This window comes from Sturnus vulgaris, chromosome 20 (assembly GCF_052056855.1).
Source record: "Sturnus vulgaris isolate bStuVul1 chromosome 20, bStuVul1.hap1, whole genome shotgun sequence".
NCBI classification, from domain to species: domain Eukaryota; kingdom Metazoa; phylum Chordata; class Aves; order Passeriformes; family Sturnidae; genus Sturnus; species Sturnus vulgaris.
Genome location: NC_142262.1, coordinates 4,766,760 through 4,788,697, shown reverse-complemented (window position 1 = coordinate 4,788,697; position 21,938 = coordinate 4,766,760). Strand labels below are relative to the sequence as shown.

The following is a 21,938-nucleotide window of genomic DNA, read 5'->3' as shown; positions in this document are numbered from 1 at the left end:
TGCTGCTATCTTCATACAGATGTATTTCACTTGTGTGGGCTCCACGTGTTCTGCTGGATATAATGCATTAGAGATGAAAGAATGAACAATTTTCAATCTTTAATATACAGTGAAGGCCTGTATGTCATCCAGAATGTTTAACCAAAACAAGTAATTGGTACAATAATGCATTTTAAAGGTAGCATCCATTTATTTTCAAAACAGTTTTTGAGTTACTATATGCAAATAAAATTGAGACTTAAATAACTGGAAGTTATTTCTTAAATACTCATTGCTTTTCAGAGTCCAAGCTAACCAACATCAGCCTTACTTTGTTAGATCTTCTCTGCTGGAAGGGGTAGAAAGACCTGGCCCAGCAGAAGAGATACTGCTGATAGTAATTTCTGTCTGAAAATGAGCAGGTTACTTGAACTTGCTCTGCAACTCACTCCTGGTTTGCAAGGCAGTGATAATGTGTTATTAGACCTACCCCACAGATAATGACCAAAAGTTACATAAATACAGGCTGATGTGTTCTGATGGTAAACAGAGTGCCCCTGAGGAGCTGCTGCACTGCTGGGCAGGTTCTGGCCAACTCAGCCTCTGAATGTGCAGATTTTGGTTTTTGGGGAGACACCTGTGCTGTTCATTCAGCTGCAGCTCAGAGCAGTTGTTCATGCACTGCCCTCCCCTCAAAGCATGTCAGACACAAGCCAGCCTTGTCTCTTGAGGTGCCCAGAGCAGAGCCCTCTGCAAAGAGCACTCATTACAGCACAGACACTTCAAACGAGGGGACACAACACAGAAATGAGACGGTGTTCCCAAATGGAAACCATCCCACAGATCTGATGTGCTCACACTTCAGTGACTGTTGTCATGATTACAGCTGTAGAGCAGTCTGCTCTTACCAAATGAACTACTGATTCAGTAATAACATGAGAGGGTGCACCACCTGAATCATCATCTCCTGTGCCACAAAGGCTTATACAGAAATAACAGTCTAACTTTGTTTACTTATGAGATTACCTTAATTTATTATCTGGGTTTACCTTTTTCTAAAGTAACTTAGCATGCAAGTTATTTTCTGGAGCCAGCAATGGAAGTTTAGATGCTGAATCAACTGATTTTTTTCTCTGTATTTAAATTAAGACGTTAATTTACATATTGGTTTAAAAATTTGCCTTGTGGTATTCAGATAACATCTTTTAAAAAGATAGCCTGAGAAAACCCTCTCTATTTCAGGAACAGTGTGTTCCCTTCCACTGCCTGATGAAAAAAATACTATCCCTAAGAAATAGGGATATATTAAGTTGGTTTCCAAGGAAAAAAAAAATATATATACTTTCATAACAGCATGTGCCATTGGAGGTTTAATAATATAATTTCTGCACAGTAGTCCTGCAGTTTTTTCTGCAAAAATGGCATCAAAACTGGCCCTCAGATGTAGCAGAAGGCACATTTTGGAGAGAAGGCCTGCTACTGATACCCAGGAAGTGGCAACTTCTGTCCTTCCTTTGCTTCAAAGAAGGTGTAAGAGAGGGTGATTAAATCAACTTTAGCCATTTTAGGGTCCTCAGCAAACTCTGGGTCAATGTAGAAAAAGACAGGCATGTCCACTTCCTCCTGAGGATTTAGCCTCTGTTCTTCAAAACAAAAACACTGCAGGTGGGAGGAAAAAAAGTGACAATTAGACAACAACAGTGGTGATAAGTTTTATCTCTGCCAAGAAATCTTCATAGTTTAAAATAAACTCTCATTCCCTGTACACCCCTAAAATCCTGGGAAGGATCAATAAGATGAGCAACAAGACAGCAATTCTGTTACTGTGGTGATACAGGAAAAAAATAAATTAGCTTTTAATGAACTGTGTAAAGGTGTCAAGGGACCAGGCCAGCTCACATTATCCCACCTGCCCTCAGAGTGGTACTAAATAACACAGATTTTGGAGCCACTCTGATGGGATGAGCAGCTTGGTGTGAGGGCAGCAAGGCTAAGAATGAAATGATGTATTTTACAATTTCAGAAAAAACAAGGTATTTTCTTAAAATGTTGGCATACAGAGAATGGTGTCCAGGATTAAAATGCAATTTATGGGTAACTGTTTTTGTTCATGTAAAGGAAAGTGCAGTCTTTGCTTTGTTCACACTTACTTGTATTTTATTGAAATACTGTCCTGCTTCAAAGGGGACAACGTTGTAGGTGGAGATTCCAATTACTGGTTTGTCAGTAGGATTTTTTGCTTTATAAAATGCCAGTGCAGTCTCTCCTGGTACCACCTGTGTAACATAATTGTACAGTGATTTTCTTTTTTTTTTTTAAATCCACTGCAGCCCTCCACCCCTCAAACCAAGTTCTTTAGGTTTTATCTAGAATTAATTTTCTCTTTTGCTGTTTCAAATTGGTTATTTCACAAATATTTCTGATTATGTGCAATTCACCCATATTCAAAAGTAAAAGCTTCAATACTGTTCTATTGTGTTTATTGTTCTATGTGTTTATAATCTTACCCAATTTGCCTGAGTCTTCTATTATCCTCAGCAGTTCAACAGCACACAGAGCTTTTTTAATAAGCAGATTTAGATATGATGTGCATTTAATTTCTGAGGTTATTCTTTCAGTACTAGACTCAAACTATTAAGAAGCATGACTCCTTATTTTGAGAACTAGTTTGAAACAGAAAAGTTAATTTGTGAGTTTTTAAATACTAAAAAAATTCTTATAAGGATAGGGCAATAGGAGGAACAGTAAAGGTTTAGATATAGCGATACTATGTATTTTTAAGTGTGTATATACATATATACACACTTTTATGGTGTATGTACCATGTACATGTGGTGTATATACCATGAAGTCATACATAAATATAGTTTCAATCACTTTTGATAGCTTAATGGGGTGGCAGATGGGCAACTACACACAATGTCCTGCGAGGAGGACATTGCCATGCTGGAGCACGTCCAGCAGAAAGACAACAAAGCTGGTGAAAGTTCTAGAAAACATCTCTGGGGTTGTTTAGTCTCAGGAGGAGGCTCCAGGGGAACGTGACTGCGGTCTAGAATTACTGACAGTGAGGTGGGGACCGGGCCCTTCTGCCGTGCCTGCACTGAGAGGAAATGGCCTTGGGATGAGACAGGAGATTCCCCCATTCGATTTTAGAAACGTTTGCCACTGTTGGTGTGGTCAGGCGTTGGAAAGGGCTGCGCAGGGAGGTGGTGGAGTGTTAGAAGTACATGTTATATCATTGACTTTTCGCTGGAGTCCCCATGCCCGGAGCTGCTCCGGAGGCACTGGGTGCTGTGGTTCAGCGGCTGCACGCTCGGGCTGGGTGATGGCAAAGGCGATCCCGGCCGTGCCCGGGCTGTGCGGGGGGAAGGCACAGGGGACTCACGTAGATCTCGCTCTGCTGCGGTTTGAAGTTCCACTGGATGCTGGCGTGTGTGTCGGCATTGAACGTGACCCTGATGCGCCGCTCCCGCACGGGCTCCATGCGCTCGATCCGCTCCGCGCTGCGCCCCGCGCCCGTCGTGCCGCCGAGCCCCGTGGCCTGTAAGGGATAGCAATGAGAGCCCCGAGCTCCGTGGGCTGTGAGGGAACAGCAGTGAGATCCCCGAGCCCCGAGGGCTGTTAGGGATAGCAATGAGAGCCCCGAGCCCCGTGGCCTGCCAAGGGTAGCAGTGAGGGCCCCGAGCCCCATGGCTTGTCAGGGATAGCAGTAAGGGCCCGGAGCCCCGTGGCCTGCCAGGAATAGCATGAGGCTCCATGCCCGCCGAGCCCTGTGGCCTGCCAGGGAAGGGCAGTGAGAGCGCCGCACCCGCGGAACCGGCGGCGGCCGCGGGCGCCCCGTACCTGGCAGTAGAGGCGGTAAAGCGGCACCGCTGCATACGACAGTCCCACCATGCCCACGGCCGCCGCCGCGATGTAGCCCACGGCCGAGCGGTTCCGGCGCCGCCACTCCTCCTCCTGCTGCCGGGTGAAGGGGTTGGAGCCCCGCACGCCGCGGGTCCCGCAGAGCCCGGGCCGGGACAAGGCCCCGAGCCGCAGCCCGCGGGCACAGCGAGCCCAGCCCCGGCCGCACAGCGCCATGGCCGCAGCGAGGGGGCTCTCGGGACAGGCCGCGGGGAACGGGGCGGGGAACGGGGCAGGAACGGGGCGGGAGCAGGGAGGGACCGTAACTGGACGGGGGCGGGCCGAGCCGCCATCGCATCCGTGCCCGCCGCGCCCCCTGAGCGGGCGGTGAGCGCGGGGATCCTGCCCTGGGTGTCCCCTCGTCGCTCGGCGCTGGGACGGCTCGGGCACAGGGTGTGTATGAGGTAACTGCAGCAGCCCCCGGCCCCGCTCTGAGCGGGCTGTGCTGGGCGGGAGCGGCTCCCAGAGGAGCGGGGTCAGCGGGAGGGGTGGCGGTCCCGCCGGCACACCGGGTCCCGCCGGCACACTGCACCGGGTACCGGCTGCCCGAGGGATGTCCTGGCTCCCGCGGGTATCTGCTTATCCCGCTGGGTGCCGGGCTGCTCCGGGTGGTCCTTCCGAGGCCTGCAGTTTCTCCTCTGTTGTGGACATTTGACACCGGTTGTTTGTTCGTTCCTTTCCCCCCCATGGTGCTTTGCTTCACGTTATTTTCATTTCTAGGGGGTTGGTTTTGTTCAAGCACAGCTGCACGCTGCGAAGGTAGCGAGCGCTGTTAGCAAACAGCAAAGTCTGGCAAGTTCACAAACAATAGTTTTTCACACTGCTGGTGCCATGCGCTGTAATAAAATTTGCTGTAGCAGTACTTAAATTTAGTGCTTTAGAGCTGTGCCTCTCTTCTGTGGTGGGTTCCAGTAAGGTGAATCACACAAGGACTGGAAGCTCCTGGTAGTGCTTGATTTTCCATGATGAAATAGACAATGGTAAAGTCTCAGTGTAGCCGTACTGGGGTATTTCCCCTGTGTTCAGATGACTGATGCTGAGAAAAACCTGAAAATGTTCACTGCAGGAGCATTTGTGTTATTCCAACACATGTGGATTTAACATCTTTTTCACACAAGAAATACAGACATGCAGGAATTGGTGTGTTTTTGTGGAGGCTGACACTGCACCTGGGGATTCTGCTGTACCTCGGCCAGGGTCTATGGTGTGACACTGGTGCCAGAGGCCCCTGTCCCTCTTTGCCTGTGTGTTGGGAGAGTTCCTTGACCCTCTTGTCTTGGAAATAATTCCTGCCCTGGGTTGTAGCGTGTGAGGGTTCAGCCGTGCACCTCACAAGGTCAGGAAGATTTGCTACTACTGATACAAATGTATTTTTTGCATTAATACTTTTGTGGCAGTTTTTGAAATTATTGTAGTTCAGTGCATCCAGAGTTGTATTTCTTGTCAACCTGTTATATGTTGTAATAAAAATACAATGTGAATTTTATGAGGTTTTTGCTACATTAGGGTGTGTAATTCCATTTTGTGTGTTTTGTCCTGTTCTACATGCTTCACATGACAGGGACACTAAATACCAGAGGGTAAGTTGGAAAAACATGAGAAAAAAAGACACACAAAACACCATTCCCTTCCCAAGTAACCTTCAATGGGAAAAAAAAAGTAGAGATTGTCTTTGCTTTCAGCAGTTACGTTACATCATCCTAGAATTGTAATCTGCTTTTTCTTTATTTAAAGATTTAAATCACAATGAATTCAGATTTACCCTAATTCCTACCTTATAAAGTAAGAGAAAAGTAGGATGTGAAATGTTTTGGTATTGCAAAGTCCAAGCTGTTAATTGTTTTCAGCAGTGAATTGTATCAGTTTTGTCCTGGGGGTTGTCTTCTTCCAGTTTGATTTCAAGTAATCAGTAATAAATAAGGTTGTTTCCAATGTCTGAAAATAAACATGGCCATGTAAATTTCAGAAAGTGGTTTCTCTTTTTTTTATCAGTTTTGATCCTAGGTAGGAGCCTGTTCTTCGTGTGTCAGAACTCTCCATTTTGAACTTTTATTTTAATAGTGCTTCTAAGAAGATGTCCAGTACAGATCCCCTCACAAATACAGAGAAGGAGTAAGTACTTTTTTTTCCCTAGATGCAGAAATACAATTACTGGATTATAATATGAAAATTCTTGCAGTTTCATTGGTAGGATCTTGATGAAGTCTCAGAGGAAATTAACTTTGATATTGAAGCAGTTTGCAGTAATGTAGAAAAGCGGAGACCAATAACAGAATTTACACATTTAGGGAGGAATTGTCCCTTAAGCTTTTCTTGAAGTTAATCAGCACTTGGTTAGGACTAGTTTTGCACAGATAAAACCTTGCATAGAGATTTCTTAATGTAATGCTTCAGAACTTTGAAAGCATATTTGTATGTAGTATAAAGTGATACAGATCACTTCTTTGTACACCTGCGGTACCTGCAGTAGTATAAGACTGGAGGTTTTGTATTACAGTGCATTACTTTTTCAGAATACTCTGTCTCTACACCTTTAATATTTTATATGTAGTACTAGGAACTGTCCTATTTTTACCAATGCCATGTATATTCATTCTATAAAACATAATCTTATCCACTTAAGAGTTGGATCAGATTCTGCACATCAGACATGGATTCAGTCACGATTGAAAAGTGTAACTCCATACCCTTTCCAAACTGCCAAATAACTGTGCCAATGCTGTCATCAAAACCAGAATTAAAACCAGGCACAGGCAGCTCTTGCTGGACTTACCACGTTTGCTCTACTTGTGCAATAGAATCCAGCAAAGAGTATTCAGAAGAATAATAAAATAATTTGACATCGATTTAGAATTAGGCTACCTCATAAATAACTGGATTGTTTTGAAAAGCAAAACCACAAAACATTAAAAAAGCTAACTTGCTTTTTACTGGGTCCTGAGAAAGCCAAAACTCTGCTTGTGTGATGGAAATTCAGAGTATGTGATCACAAAGATATGTCTTTCAGAGAGCTGTGGCTTGCTAGAGTCATGTGAAAGATGAGTAGTTGACATGAGTATTCCTCTCTCACTCTATTCCAGTTTTTCACATTAGAGATGAACAGGAAAGGCACCCAAAACTGCACTTCAGCTGCAGGCTGATGGCAGGCTGTCATTTTCTGTACTTCTGCTTTTAATGGGAGGTGGCATCAATGCTGCCAAGAATGGACTTGGTTATATGTTAGCTGAGGTTTACCTAAACTTTAATCATACCTTTCTTCTCTGTGCAGGGATTAGCCTCAAACCCTTCATGCTTCTCCACAATTACAATGTTGCCCAAGCTTTTTTCAGGCTTAACAGTTGCCCTATAATGACATGTGTTTTCTTTTAATCTTTATAACCTAATCAGTAGAATGTATTTTGAATGATGAGTGGGTTTGGAGGGATCACATTGAGTGCTCATCCATGTTATATAGTACAGCATTCCTTTGCCTGTTGTCCTTAAAATCTGAACTTTGAGTTAGTGAAGCTGAAAGGCTACAGTTGGATAATGGGTTTGTATAGGATTTTTGTAATAGGACTTTGGGTTTTTTATAACAAAAAAAGATCTTTTGAATTGAACTTCCAAAGATTCTGCAGATCTTTTTGTCATCTGCTAAATTTTCCTGTAATCCATCTCAGTTGCTAAAGCACTGTAAAAGTTTCCTTGGGAAAGGCAAGCTGTAATTGCAAATGTTGCCAGAGTGGAATAGTTTTCCAGCTGTTTGGGAAGGAATCCTGCTTAATAACAAATGATAACTCTTGAAAATTTAGTCTTACTTATTTATACTAAATTTAATGGAGTTTTGAGTTACAATTCTCCTAGATCTTTCTGCAAGTAAAAAGTAACTTGTGTTCCTCTGAGCACGTTCTTGAAAGGCAGAGGACTTGCAGGAGAAGCAATGATGCTGTCCTTCATTAAAAGCAACACAGCAACAGAATTCGAGGGTAAAGAGGGGTAGAAGCCTTGGAGTGGGTGGGTCCAGGAAGCTGAACAAAGCACAGTTTACTTTGAAGAAGGGGTGGAGGAGCAATTTTCTGAGCAAGTGATGTATTACTCGTAATAACTCTAATAAAATGAGAGCAATAAGCCTAATACTACTTTATATCTGCTTAAATTGTTCAGAAGTTTGGCTTGTCTGGTTTAATAAAAATAACTTCTTGCTTTTTAACAAGGATATTGCAGAGTTTTGAGCCATGTGTTAATTGGGGGCTTTCTATAGCAGAAAATGTGACACTGGTTGGTTTGAGTGATGTATTTTGACAAATGCTCCTGATATTGATATCACAAATTGAGCTCCACTGGTGTTAAGAACAGAGGTCGTTTTGTTGGAGAAAATCTATTGGTATTTTATCTTCTGTAACCTTGCCTAGAGCAAATCTAATTGATATGAGGCTTAAAATATCAATGGCTTTTCTGTAATGCCAGTAACACCAGCAGAGTGAGCTGACTGAGAAAAAGCAACAAAGGGGCAAATTTTAATCTCTGGTTGGATGTGATCACTGTGCCAGTGGGGCTTTTCACAATTTGGGACCTAGGAAGACTGCTTTGTGTTCCCATTTCCATCTCTGATCTGGGTCACTCTGCCCCTTCTGTGTGTGCATTGCAGGCTCTCAGGACTGACCACTCTCTATCTGAACATTGTTGAGCACGTTTTCTCTCAGCAAAGGTTTCCTTTTCCCAGAAGGATTATCTGCTAATGAAACCACAGTCACTGCAGCTTTAAAAAGGAAAAAAAAAAAAGGTGCTTGGGATTAGCATTTGCATTCCTGGCATAGCCAAGCCCTCCTGCTGCACCTCCAGACCTGACAGATGCTGTCTGATCACAGGTTGCTCCTGGCTAGAGAGGATTTACCTTTCTACTTAAAGCCCTCGGTGAACACAGGGTAGTTGGCTTTCATTTCAAGCTGCAGCCTTGTTATGTTCTTTTGAGAGAGGGGGAGTAGTAGGGGTACTTGTGAGGCAAGCCTGGAAGGAAATGTTCATTAACCAAACTGGTGTTGATGCTCAGAACTTCTGAAAATGTGCATCTCTCTGCAAGAGCCAGTCTCCTATCACAGGGTCTGACCTCTGGGAACAGGGGTGATAGGTTTGACTTCTTCAGCTAGGTAATTCTCACTGTAATGACACAGATTTGGCAGTTTTATTTCCTTTCACAGAAAAGCATGTCAGCTTCCATTTCTAGAGAAAATACATAACCCAAGTTCAGTGTTGACTTTGGACTGCTGTATCTTGAAAGTCTAAAAACCAAGTTAGATCATGGCACAAAGCCAGTACAGTGATTGAGAATGAAAGGTAATAGCATAATAGCATTCATTTCATTAATACTTTCAGTCTGCTTTGTTGGCTTTCCCTTTTGTGTGGCTGTGCATAATCCAGTCTGCTAGGAAGATTGCTTTAGAAAGGTCATGAGTTACTGCTTTTTGACCTTGTTTGCAGGGAGCATGTAAATAAATTACTAGAAGAACAGGAGGAAATAAGTTTCTTTTAATCATCACATTTGCCTTTGGCTGCCGGATCCGGATTGCTTAATTACAGTGTAGTAAATTTTCTCCTTTGCATTTATCAGTCTTTAAAGTTGCTCTAAATGGCCATTTCAGAGGGACAAAAAGTAAGCATTACCTCTCTAGGTGAATTAGTGCATGTGACGCAGAGGCTTTCAGAGAAGATTAAGTGGGCAGAGACGCTCGGCTGGAGCTCTGTGTTTGGGTTTTTTAGTTGGTGGCAGAAATCATCCCGCTCATAACCTTTATCCGGGTGAACTGGAAACCTTCAGTGTGTTTTGCTTGTGTTGTCCTTGTTTTTCCTGCTGTGCTGAAGGATGTCCTTGCTTTCTCCAGGGGCTGAAGATGAACCAGAGCGTTTTGATGGTCTCTCTCTCTTATACTGGTATGCTGAACCATTCAGTTCTGAGGGCATTGCTCTAGTCTGTAATTGGGCAAAATACAGGAAAGATAATTTAAAAGCTGTGGGCATTTTCAGCTTCTTTTCATCAACAGTCAGAGCTTATAATTTAGATTTTTGTGTGTGAAGTAATACGTGTTTTGTGAATAAAGTGTATTATTCTCCCAGAGATAAACATAGGTGAATATTTTGTTTGTGCACATAAATGACTAATAATTTCTCAGGAGTAGAGATTAGAAGAATATCGGGAGCTGTATGTTCTGATAAGTACTTAAAGAAATAAACCCCAAAGTTGTTGAACTTCCTTGTGTATGCTGCTAAAAAGCAATAGAGGCAGGTACATTTTAATTGCCCTTACTAGAGCATCTGCACAAAATGTTGCACACTTAGTCTGTTAGCATTCCAGGGCTTTAGCTGGAGTGTTGAGTTTAGTGTTTAGTGTAAGAAAGTTACAGCGTAGATTTTAGTGAGTTTTGCTTGTTTATTTCATTTCTTGCCTCACATATTCTCTCTGTGCTAAAACCTTGCTTACAAGTACTTTTGCCTGACCTCAAAAAATGAATAGCAACATCTGATTATTTAATTTGAGTCTTTTTCTGCACAGAACATTGAATTATTTTTTGTTACTACTGCCAACTGATTTAGGAGTCTGTTTCTATATTTACCCAATTGAGCATGTTTCTAATGCTCTGGGAGAAATATTCTAACATTTCATGAATATTAAAAGTGATGACATAAAATAAATGTTGGGTGAATGCTGAATCCAAGTAATTTTACAGTGAAATTGTTACAGCTCTGTTTTTATTAGAACTATGACAAAAGTAGCTTGACTTGAAGATCTAAGTTATATGGGGGAAAAAAACCTAACACTGAAAGTTAACTAGATGTGATATGCTAAACAAATTTGGGGCATCTGAAAATCTTTCTTTACTTTTATGTGACAAAGTAATTTTAAACTGCATGTATAGGAGGGATTTAGTCTTTAGACCTGAGTTTGTAAAAGTTGTCTGTCCAAAGTGTCAGTTCTTTCTAATTGTAGGTGGCAGCATCACAATTCCAGTGTTTCAGAGATATCTTACTCCACTCCACTGTGCATTATTAGTTGTGTGTTCTCTGTATCCTCTTTCTCAGAGTCCGTTTTTGTTTTCTTAAGATCTCTCTTTTGAATGTATTGCTGGTTACTTCTGAAAATATAGATCCTTTCCTATTAATTGTCCTATTCTCAGATTTGATAATATTTCATGATTGTTTTATATGCTAGTATATAAAGAGGTTCTACAATTTCTGGCAAACTCTAAACTTCAGACTTAAAGTCTGAGATTTGATCTTTTCAGACTTCACAAAAGTAAAACCTCTGTGTCAGTTTGTGCAAAGTTGAAGTAACTTTTGTTCTTGCTTTTTAATTTTAACCAAAAAATCTGCTATAAGAAAACTGCTGAGAGGGAATGGCAGAGCAAAAACAATAGCTGTAGTAGCAAAATGCAAGAGGGGAAAAAATAGAAAAATTGTCTATTTTCAAGATCAGTGTACCTTGTTTAAGATTTCAGAGATGGAGACAAGTCAGGACAAACCATGACTAGTATGTTGTCCTTCAGCCTCAAAACAAATCTGTGGGATAATTGCAGTGACAGTACTGGGTAGTAATGCAAAATACTCTGTTCTTGTCATGGACTAGGAAGTTGTCCCAAGGGTATTCCTAAAGAAATATCAGGTTTGGGGAATTTTTCTTCCTTTCAGACTGTGATTAAGTAAAAGCAGTTTGGTTCACTTTTAGCCTTACCAAGGGTACTTTATGCTCTGACAAATCATGGCAAGGTCATGTGCAGTCCTGTCAAACACACACCAGCTACACTGGGTCTCGTTATTTCTTTTTAGCCTGTGAAACAAATATTTCAAAAAATACAAAAAAATACAAAATACAAAAAATGTTTCAAAAAATACAGTGAAAATTATAGAGTGCTTGAAGCATAGTTTTACTTTTTGTTTCTAAAGGTTATTAGAATTATTAGGTCTCTTCTTGTGGCCAGCCTTTCTAAAGCAAAGGCTAATTTTGCTAATACTTGGAAATACGAGGTTCTGGGAAATTGTGGCTTTTCAGAGCTAGTGCTTATCCCTTGGTAAAAAAATCTCATCCAGTTTTCTTCTACAAAACCAAAAGAACTGCAGATGTTCTTTAGAAGCTGGACCTCTTGGCTAGTGCTAGAATTTTAAGAATCTTTGGACTTTCTAGATTTCTCTTTTTCCTTTTGGCACAGCAGCTTTTAATGATATACTCTGGCTTTTGCAGATGTACCCAGTTTCAGGCTGTGTCCTGGATTAGGTTGTGTGGAAGGATTTGGGTCACTGTGTCCTCCACTTTGATCTTCTTTCCCACCCTGCTAATGAATTCTTGTTGTTCCATTTCACTAGAACCCTCTAGAAAATACAACTCTCTATCTAATGTAGAGCAATATGTAGGTCAAAGCAGAAAAAAATCAGTGGTGCTTCTGCTTTTTTCTAGAAGATACCTGCTGAGTCTTCTCCCAAAATGGTGGAGTAACAGGACAGAGGAGCTATAATTCAGCTTAGAATTTGTCTAAATGAAAATAAAACCTGGTCAATGATAATCTGGATTTATTTGCATTCTTAAATTCTGCATTCTTAGAGCAGTGTGCTGGTCATGAGTTGGATGAAACTGTAAATTGGGGTTTCAAAAATCTAATTTTACTTTGTATTTACTTTGTATATTTTAATTTTAATGCTGTTGCATGACCAACTGCCTTCAAAATATTCCTCCACCTTTAGACAATTCCAAGTGCTATTCTGGTATTTTCACTTGGGATGGGAAGGTCCACAGAGGATCAGGCAAAAGAGTTTGGAAAGAAACCTTTTTTTACAACAGAGAAAGAAATCAATGTTGAGTGAAGAAAGTAGGAGATTTGGGAAAATATTATGTCCATAAATAGACACAAAATTATATTTTAGGTATCATAGGAAATAACTTTATGCACTGGCTTAGCTGTGCTTTTGTTCAAATATTCATTACCTGATGAAGACTGATTTTTATGATATGTTTTTCTTGCTTAAATGTTAAGGTGGACCAGCTTGTGGAATTCTGTTTATAATTAATCACAATCCTTTTATTACAGAAAATGGGATTCACAGTTCAGCCTGAAATGCTTTTAGGGGAAAAGGAAGTAAATTCTGTATATTTATTGTACCTTGTGATGCTTAGATTGATTTTTGGCTGGGAAGATGATGGTAACTCAGAGATATCAAACAATATGAAGTTGTCAGTTGAGAAGACTGGTTTGGGTTTGTATTTGAGTTGAAAACACAGTCACTGTCATTTCTGTTAACACAGTTCTACCTACATGTGTGTGATTTAATGGCTTTGTTTTGTTCCTTAGGACCATTATGGGCCCCCATGGAATTAACCGAGCTGTTCACCGCATCTCTTTCTCTGATTGCCAGAATGGATTAGGTAACTAATAATTCTGTTATTCTGGGGAAATCAAACCTCAGAACACCTGGTGGCCTTTGCTAGCTCATGCTTGGCATCAGGAAAGTTCATTTGGCTTTCATGGATTTGGCTGCAAATACATTTAGCACAGTAAATGGAATAACCGATTTTTCACTTTTGTCTTTTTGTTTATTCAGGAGTTAAAATTATTGGAGGTTATCGGGCACAAACAGCAGAAGATTATGGGATTTTCATAAAGAGAATTCTACCTGGAGGAGTTGCTGCTGTAGATAGTAAGTAATGTTAATTTTTTTGGATACAAACACACTGCATATAAAAAGCTGTCAAAAGAAGTCTTTATTTTACTTTGTGGGTAAGGATATTTAAAATAGTGTGGTTTAGCCAGGATCCATTAGGTTTTGGCTTACTTTAAGATCGAGAAATGAAACTTGGACCCTTCATGGGAAAAGATTTTAATAGACTTAGGTCTTGAAAGTGTGTTCAAATCTCGATATGGCTGGTGAAGGCAACTGACAATCTTTCAGCACTATTGAGTAAGTGTTGAGATGCTGAATCACTTTTAATTTATAAGGTATAAGAGTGGGGTTTCCTGTATAGAACTCGTAGTTTTAATTAGTTCTGATAATTTTTATTATTGATTTTTAATGGTGATGTGCTGGTGGTTAAGATCAGTGTGGAAAGAAGAAATTACACTCAGTAGAGTTTGCAATAATTAAGCTACAGACTTCCATCCTAGGTCTCTGTATGGGTTTTTTTGAGATTCCATCTTGTCTTTTGATCATTTAAACTAATCTAAATCAACTTCAAGTTCCTAAACTTGAGATTTTCAGGAGATAGAATTAGAATAAATTAGAAATTAAATTAGAAATAAAATTAGAATGGGTTCTAAAAATATTTTAGCTGACTTGATTAATGTCTAAAACATCAATGTATCTACACATGGTAACTTACAATAATGTTAAGAGCAAGATTCAAATAAAAATTAGTTCCACAACTGTGAAATACAAATTCTAGTCTCAGAAATATTTATGCTGTGTATAAATAATACAAATAACTAAATGGCAGTTATTTTCAGTGGCTACTCTGTTGTTAATAAGACTGATGTATAGTTTCTAGTCTTATCTCAATTGCCTGTCTTACTTAGGATCAGGTGCCAGGAGTCATAAAGTTGTTTAATGCATTAAGTCACATAAAAATTGAAAGGAGAAGCCCTGATTTAATACCTGGTTTTATTCAATATGTTCACCATTTTCTTGTTGATTCATCAGTCACTGTTGCTTTCATTTAAAGGCCGTTTGCTCACTGGGGACCTAATTTTAGATGTGAATGGAGAAAACTTGGTTGGAGTAACAAACGAAAGGTATGTTTGTATTGATTCCTGAATGTTAATTAGGGCTTGGAATGTTATACATGGATTATTTGGGGCATTATCAGTGACTCATTGAAAGAGCACAACTCCCCCGAGATCCTTGGAGTTCAACTCGCAAGTAATTTATCCTAAAAATCGAATTCAGCAAAACTGTTGTGGAAAAGTGAATGACTTTATGTGCTTCTGTAAGACCAGAATCACCTCAGCTGGTTTCTTAATGACACAGATTACAGGGCCCTCAGTTCAGGAAGGACATTGAGACACCTGAACACATCCAGAGGAGGCAACGAGGCTGGGGAGGGGCTGGGAACACAAACCCTGTGAGGAACGGCTGGGGGAGCTGGGGTTGTTCTGCCTGGAGAAAAGGAGACTCAGGGGTGACCTTGTCACTCTCTACAGCTCCCTGAAAGGTGCCTGTGCTCAGCTGGGGTTGGTCTCTCTCTCCAGGCAGCACTGACAGAACCAGAAGACTCAGTCTCAAACTGTGCCATGGGAAAATTATGTTGGATATTAGGAAAGAGTTTTTTATGGAAAGAGTGATAAAGTACTGGAATGGTCTGCCTGGGGAGGTGCTGGAGTCACCATCCCTGGATGTGTTTAGTAAAAGTCTGGATGTGGCACTTGGTGCCATGGGTTAGTTGAGGTGTTAGGCCATGGGTTGGACTTGATGATCTTGAAGGTCTCTTCCAACCTTGTGATTCTGTGATACAGAATGTGTGTGAAAACAGCAGTAGAAGCTGTTAAAATATAACTGTCAGTACTGGTGAATATGAATGATGGCAGCAATCAGGTAATGGCACAATGAAGGGGGAAGAAAATGCTCTAGATGGTTTCTGTAGCTGGATCTGTAGAGATCAGTGCAGCTTTCAGTGCTGGAGATGGAGACTGAAAACTCAAAGGTAAATTGCTCTTTGTATTGCTGAGGGAGATTCTGAGCCAGGCACACAGGGGAAGCAGCTTTTGTTGGGAGGCTGCTAATCCTGCAGGAGGCTCAGGAAGGCAGCAGGATGGCCCAAGGAGGGATGGGGCAGAAGGAAAGGGAAGGGAAGGGAAGGGGAAGAGAGGTCAGTCCCAGTTTATTTCTCTCAGCAGATGCAGCACAGCCTGTCCTTTGCTCCATTCCCCAGTGCTCACTTTGTTTTGCTGCTGCCAAGCTCTTTTCTCTCTATCTGGCCATGAAAGTTGTTAACTACCTTAGCAATTTCTCCATTTTCTTGCTCTTCTAGCACTGCTCACTTCTTGCCAGCACCCTGGTATATTTATTTAGCCTTTTTCTGCCCCTTCTAGAGCTGTTGACATCTTGAGGACAGCCTCAGCCTCTAATCACATGTCTCTGCTCGTTGCTAGAGATGAAGAAGCAAAGTAAGAGAAAAACTGTTTTAACCTGAAAACTAATAAAATTCCAGTGCTGTGTCTCAGGGTGGGTGGGTGGGCTTGCATGTATTTTTATTTCAGGTTACTTTTAATTGCAGAATTGTACCACATGTCACATTTTTCTGCATAGTATTTGATACCTGTTCATTCTGAGATCACTTGCATCAATCACTTCTGATAGCAAGCTCAGGCCAGCTTCAGTTTAAAGAGGAGGATTGTAATGTTATGTTTACAGCTAATGCCATTAAAAATTATCTGCTGTGATACTTTTTGAAATACTTCTTGCATTTTAAAATAATGAAAAATGAGGACTCTATTAGAGCTACCACAAAACTATAAGATTTAAAGTGGTCTTGGACAAAAGACAGATTTAGTTGTTTTTTCCCCTCAGAAGTTTGCTTTTCAATCTCTAATGAGCTTGGAATAGTTTGGATAAGTAGGTTAAACTGTTCACTGCAGCAGGTAGTCCAAAATATATTCATTTTAAGGACATTTATGTTACATATTGCTTTAACCTGACTGTTGAAAGTTAAGCATATAAACCAATATTGGCAGAGAATCATCAGCAATGTGACAATCCAAGTCTGTATCCCCTTTTGACTCAAATCTCAGGAGGAAACAGCTGTTATGTAACTACTTTTGATTATCATTGCTGGAGTATCTGCTGTTATTTGCCTTTCCTGGGATGTTCCAGTTCCAGAGTAATCTCCCCATAAAGGATTTTTCTCTAAATTCCTTTAGCCTTTTGTCCGAGTTAAGCTTCTCTTCCTGTTCCTTTATTTTTTTGTATTTGACAGACATCTAAATCACTCTGTAGCCTCTGATGTCTCTTTTTTTCACTGCCTAGATACATGTGAGGTCCACTCTTAATCTGCTTTTATCTAAAGCACACTGGCCTAGTTCCTGTAAACTCCTTGAATAATTAAAATCCATCAGTCCTTTAACCACTCTGGGGGAAGTGCAGTGCCCTGGGCAGAATTTGCCACTCCATGCAATCCCTCACCAGCCACCTGTGAATTCACTTCTTGGGACTTTACATTCTGTGCTTAAAGATTATTTGATTTACATCCAGATGTGTTTGTATGTGTACCCTGTGGCCACCATTAGTACAATAAATGTTGTTCTTTTTTAAAAAATAATGCACCCAGCATTTTTGAGCAACCTTCAGAAGTCAAACTGGAGCTACTCTCCTCGCAATCAGTTAATTTCTTTTCTCTCTGACTAATTCTGTCATACTAATTTGGTGATGTTTTTGGCTTACATCATTCTAGATTATTTATATCTTTTAAATCACTGAGGTAATCAGAGCTCAGATTATAAACTTTTTTTCTTAAATTAGGCTGGATTCAATATCAGATGAATCCAATGTTTTTGTATTCTCTTCAATGCCTGTCACACAAGGTGTGCATCTTTGCCAGTCTGCTTCAGTATGATTGGTGTCTGCAAGGAACTTCTGCTTTTGGCCTTTAGTAGCTAATAAATATTTCTTCTATCCTTTTATTTTTAAAGGAGTCACATCTTTATCAATCTCTTCTGGGTTCTTGTTCAATATAATTGAACCAAAAGCATTCTTTAAAAACATGAGTATGCTGTAGATGTACAATCTGATTCCCTCTAATATAAATAAATTGTTCTGGAACTTGTTAGCACCACTCTCTTATTATCTGTAGTTGATTGTATTACAAATTTTTAAAGTTTTGAAATTCAGGGTAAAGAGAGATAAAAATAAAACTCTTTTACCAGCAGTCCATTTATCCATAGTCTGTTTCCCCATCTTTATCATGCATTACATAATATCTTTTTTGCCTTTTCTGACCATTTGACAGGGCTTTCCTCTTTCAGTGGAGGTTGAGCTTCCATCTCTGAGGAGCAGCAGCTGTTCAGTACAGGCAGTGCAGGTTTCACAGGGTCCATTCAAACTAACACCAAATCCTGACAAAGAAAATCTTTTTGTTGGCACAGGAAAGAATTTCATGACCTGATGGATAAGTATGGCTCTCACAGTGACACCAGCTCTGCAGGAACTTCTCCAACACATCAGTTAGCTGGTGAGACATCATTTCCCAGCCTGAAACAATCCTGGGGGACAAAAATCAGCCTTGGGTGGAATAGAAACTTGTGCTTAAAATCCCTTATTTGATGGGAGGTGCATTGGAGGAAGTGGCTGAAAGTCAGACAAAACACACATAAAACACACATGTGCCTTGAGGAATTTGTGTGTCAGTTTCCCCAGCTCTTAAAATAAATCTTCTGATATCTACTTTCAATTTTAATTAATGATTTCTGTGAAACATTTTTGGTATTTGTAGTTGAAATGTGCCACAAAATGCTAGTGGAATTGGATTTAGAGCACTATAAATTCTAATCTTTCTGGAACTGCTGTCTAATGAAGGTGCCTTTATATAGCATTAGTCAGCTTTTTATTTTGCACCCAATTTGAAACAATCATCACTTTTTATGTTTTAAAAAATTATTTCTGGAACCCTGGGTGGCTCTCAGTTCTTAACTGTGCAGGATTTTTTTTTGGTTGTCTGATTGCTTAGTTTGCCTGTTTTCTGATATGAAAATAGTCCTACTGAACTTACTTACACGAGCTGAAATTTTTTATCTGGCTTTTATGTAATATTATTATTTCTTTTTTTGAAGCAAAATCTATAGACAACCTTTCTTCTGGATCATCTTCAAGGTCACAGAGTCCTCAGTTGCATCCAAAGGATAACATCACCAGCAGCAGCAGTAGAAATAATTCTGTCCCACCACCATCCCCAAAGCTTCCAAAGTAATTCTAAAACTTTCTGTACCTCTATGGTGGGAGCTGAAGGAAATGCTGTATTTGGCTGGTCAGGAAAATTTGGGTTGAGCACTAAGAGTTAAAGTTTGGTTTTATTTTTCAACTTCTTGTCCTGTAGCTCATAACACCATCGACATTGCAGACTTTCCATTTTATTATTTTATTTTTCTATTTTTTTATTGTTTATGTGGTAGAAGAGGATTAATCAGGTTGATTTTCTTAGTGTCTCCTAATGAATTAATGTTCCTGCTTTATGTGTACCCAGATAACTCCCATAAGCCTTGGGATATAGCATATATCTGTATATAGTAGAGAGGAGTTTTTAGCCCTGTAAAACAGAGCATTGATTCTTTTTGTAGTTGTCAGAAGTGCCTGAGGTTGCTGATTTTGTTGTAAATAGTGTAATGTTTGAACAGAGATTAAATGTCCACTATTTCTATAATACATATTTACAAAACCTGTAAGATAAAGACAAGTTATTGCTTCAGTCTTTATTATCTGGTTCTGGGAAGTAATTCTACTTTTCTTTCTCTTTGTGTCTCTAGTGACAGTGCATTTCAGATTATCTCTGTTTGCAAAGGAACAAGCCTAGGTTTGAATATTGTAGGAGGAATTAATAGAAATGAAGGGCCTTTGGTATATATTCAAGAAATTATCCCTGGTGGTGACTGCCATAAGGTAAAGACCTTTTTTCCTTTCCTTTCCCTTCAGACACCTGTATTTTTGCCTTAATTTAGTACTTGATTTGGTATGCCACATCTGCAGTCATATTTTAAATATAAAATATGTTTGTGTTCCTCCTTGCCTTCTCTTTTAACAGAATTATCTCACTGCACTGTAAGTTACATGGTAATGAAAATTTATTTATAAGTTCATTTGAGGTAAATGAGGATCTTGTTCCTCAGTTTATGTATGAGAAGGTACAAAACCAACTTCTATAAGAGAGTGCATGATGCAAGGTAAATCAGGTAGGGTGGGCACAGCTAAAGGTTGCACCTATTTTTTATTTTCTTGGACATTCAAAAAATCATATTTCCCTGAGACTTAATTTCGATGGATCCTTGCAGTTGGAAATCATTGTGTAGGCAAATTAGAAAAAAATGTTCTGAAAGTGCAGGCTGATAAAATGTATGAATCAGTGTCGAGTACTGTTCTAATTTGTGACAAATGCAATATGTAAATCAGGGAGATTTGTCAGTGTATAAAGTAAATAAATAATGTAATTGGCTGGTTCAGGTACACAGAACTGTCTATCCAAGTGTTTCCCCTGGCATCCTGAGTAATTCTGGTTATTTGGAAGTGTAGATAATCAGCCTTTGCCTCTGGCCCAGCAAGAGTGGATGAACTCAATTCATGAGCAGTGAGTTTTGCCCCCAAGCAGTTGATAACTATTTGTTACTGAATTTTTGTAGGCTTAATTTAATCCTAAAATGCAAGCTGGAAGATAAAAATGCAATGTTTCTCAAAGACCTCTTGCAGGAGATAGATAATAATCGTTCCCATTTTATTTTCTCCTGTTTTGTTGTGGCTTCTAAAACATTTTTCCCACTGTGAACATGAATTTAAAGCCTATCACACATAATCAATAGACTGAGGCTAAGACATCAATTTTCAGTGGGCTCTAATATTAGCAATAATAGAGGTAATTTCCCAATCCTGGTTATCCTGTTTGGGAAGGTGAAGCAGGAATTCCTATTTTAAATATCTGCCACGTGAGGGCACCATTGAAATGGAGATCTTAGAACATGCTGCATGAAAGCAAAATAAAATATCTATAGCTTTATTCTTCAGCCAAAACCAAAAGACTAAGTGGGCAAAAAAAAAAGATAGTAAAGTACTGGCATGGGTTTGAAACAACACAGCTGAAATTATGGTATGTGGGTGTTAAGTAGGTAAAATTATACTGGTCTTGAGAAGGTATTTTACAATTTTTTTTCACATATATTGATTTTTTGTTTGATTTCCTAGGAGCTGAAGAGCAGAGACATCTTCTGTGTAATTTGATATGTATTTCATTAGACAAATGTCATAACTAACTATAGCTGTAGGTGAATTGCATGAATTTAAATAGTTGAGGGCTCTGTTAAAATGGGAGTAAAGAAAGCTCTGTCTCAGTGAGAAATCTGGCCTAGCGTGCCTAAAGTCTTATCAGAGAGTCTGGGACAGAAATGTGAGATGTTCTTGTGCTGATACAGAGTTGCAATTAATTCAACAGAAGCACAAAGTAAAATATTATTTCTGCCATGGTGAGTGCTCCTAGACCAAGGTGGTTTTCTCATGAACGTGGCCAGTGAGTGTCTGAAGAGTTCCACGTATTGCCATGAACATTGAAATACAAATTAATCCAGCTCAGAGCTGAATTAATTAGTAAAGGAGCTTCCTAAAGTCAGATAGGTGCTAGAAAAATCTGTTGTTTCTTTCTTTGTGATTTTTTTTAACAGAAATGTGTAGCTGGGTCTGAAGTTCTTCTTAATATGATTTCTGAAGTCTGTTTTCTCTGATGAGTTTTTATAATGACTGCTTTAATGGTGAGGGATAATGGTTTAATCTGTTAATTTCTGGAAGATGGTCAAGCACAGGTAAAATGCAGAACTGTTCTTGATATTTCTTGTCCTAATAGAAGCAGGGGAATATGTCTAAGTGCTGTGACTATAGAGGGCTTTCTGTAGAGTTAGCAATTAATATAAAGTTTGTGGGTTTGGTTTTATATTTGTTATTTTAGGATGGACGATTGAAGCCTGGGGATCAGCTTGTGTCCATCAACAAAGAGTCCATGATTGGAGTCTCCTATGAAGAGGCAAAAAGTATAATCAACAGAACAAAAATGAGGTATGTGTTACTGTCAAACAGCCAACCATCCAAAATGGTTTAATAGATGATCTTTATAATCAGATTAATGTGAAATGTGTTTTTTGTGCTTAGAGGAAATGGGGGATACTAATTTTAAAAAATATTCAGTCATAATATTGTTTCGTAGAAAAGACTCAAGTGCACCTTTTAGACCTGCAAAATTAAAAAAAAAAATTAAATTACAGTATTTTTCTTTGTAATGATGGGTAACAGAACACCTTTTAAAAAAATAATTAAATAAACCCCCACACGGTGTTTGGAAATGTATAACTTTGGCAGGAGTA

At 39.7% G+C, this 21,938-nt stretch overlaps 2 protein-coding genes across 5 annotated transcripts in view; one reads left to right on the top strand and one right to left on the bottom strand.

The window, feature by feature from the left end:
* Positions 1-79: 79 nt before the first annotated feature.
* COX11 (cytochrome c oxidase copper chaperone COX11) lies at positions 80-4,101 on the bottom strand. Its single transcript, XM_014878133.2, has 4 exons — positions 3,826-4,101; positions 3,368-3,523; positions 2,130-2,255; positions 80-1,638 (listed from the first exon to the last, which is right to left on the bottom strand). Exons 1-4 carry the CDS (start codon positions 4,060-4,062, stop codon positions 1,456-1,458), a joined length of 702 nt encoding a protein of 233 aa, XP_014733619.1. The 5' UTR covers positions 4,063-4,101; the 3' UTR covers positions 80-1,455.
* A 99-nt stretch (positions 4,102-4,200) lies between these two features.
* Positions 4,201-21,938, top strand: part of STXBP4 (syntaxin binding protein 4) — a 66,598-nt gene continuing 48,860 nt past the window's right edge. For 2 of the 4 annotated variants that reach the window (XR_015807752.1, XM_014878231.2), the window contains exons 1-9: positions 9,725-9,792; positions 13,197-13,270; positions 13,447-13,542; positions 14,561-14,630; positions 15,927-16,001; positions 17,976-18,061; positions 18,660-18,792; positions 19,350-19,482; positions 21,527-21,633. Coding sequence is in view for 3 of the 4 variants with exons in the window: in XM_014878231.2 (XP_014733717.2) it covers positions 9,725-9,792; positions 13,197-13,270; positions 13,447-13,542; positions 14,561-14,630; positions 15,927-16,001; positions 17,976-18,061; positions 18,660-18,792; positions 19,350-19,482; positions 21,527-21,633 (842 nt within the window). In the remaining variant the exon portion in view is untranslated. Of the gene's footprint in view, positions 4,279-5,946; positions 5,998-9,724; positions 9,793-13,196; positions 13,271-13,446; positions 13,543-14,560; positions 14,631-15,926; positions 16,002-17,975; positions 18,062-18,659; positions 18,793-19,349; positions 19,483-21,526; positions 21,634-21,938 lie in introns of those variants that run through there. The other 2 variants (XM_088176388.1, XM_088176389.1) reach the window with 2 other exon arrangements.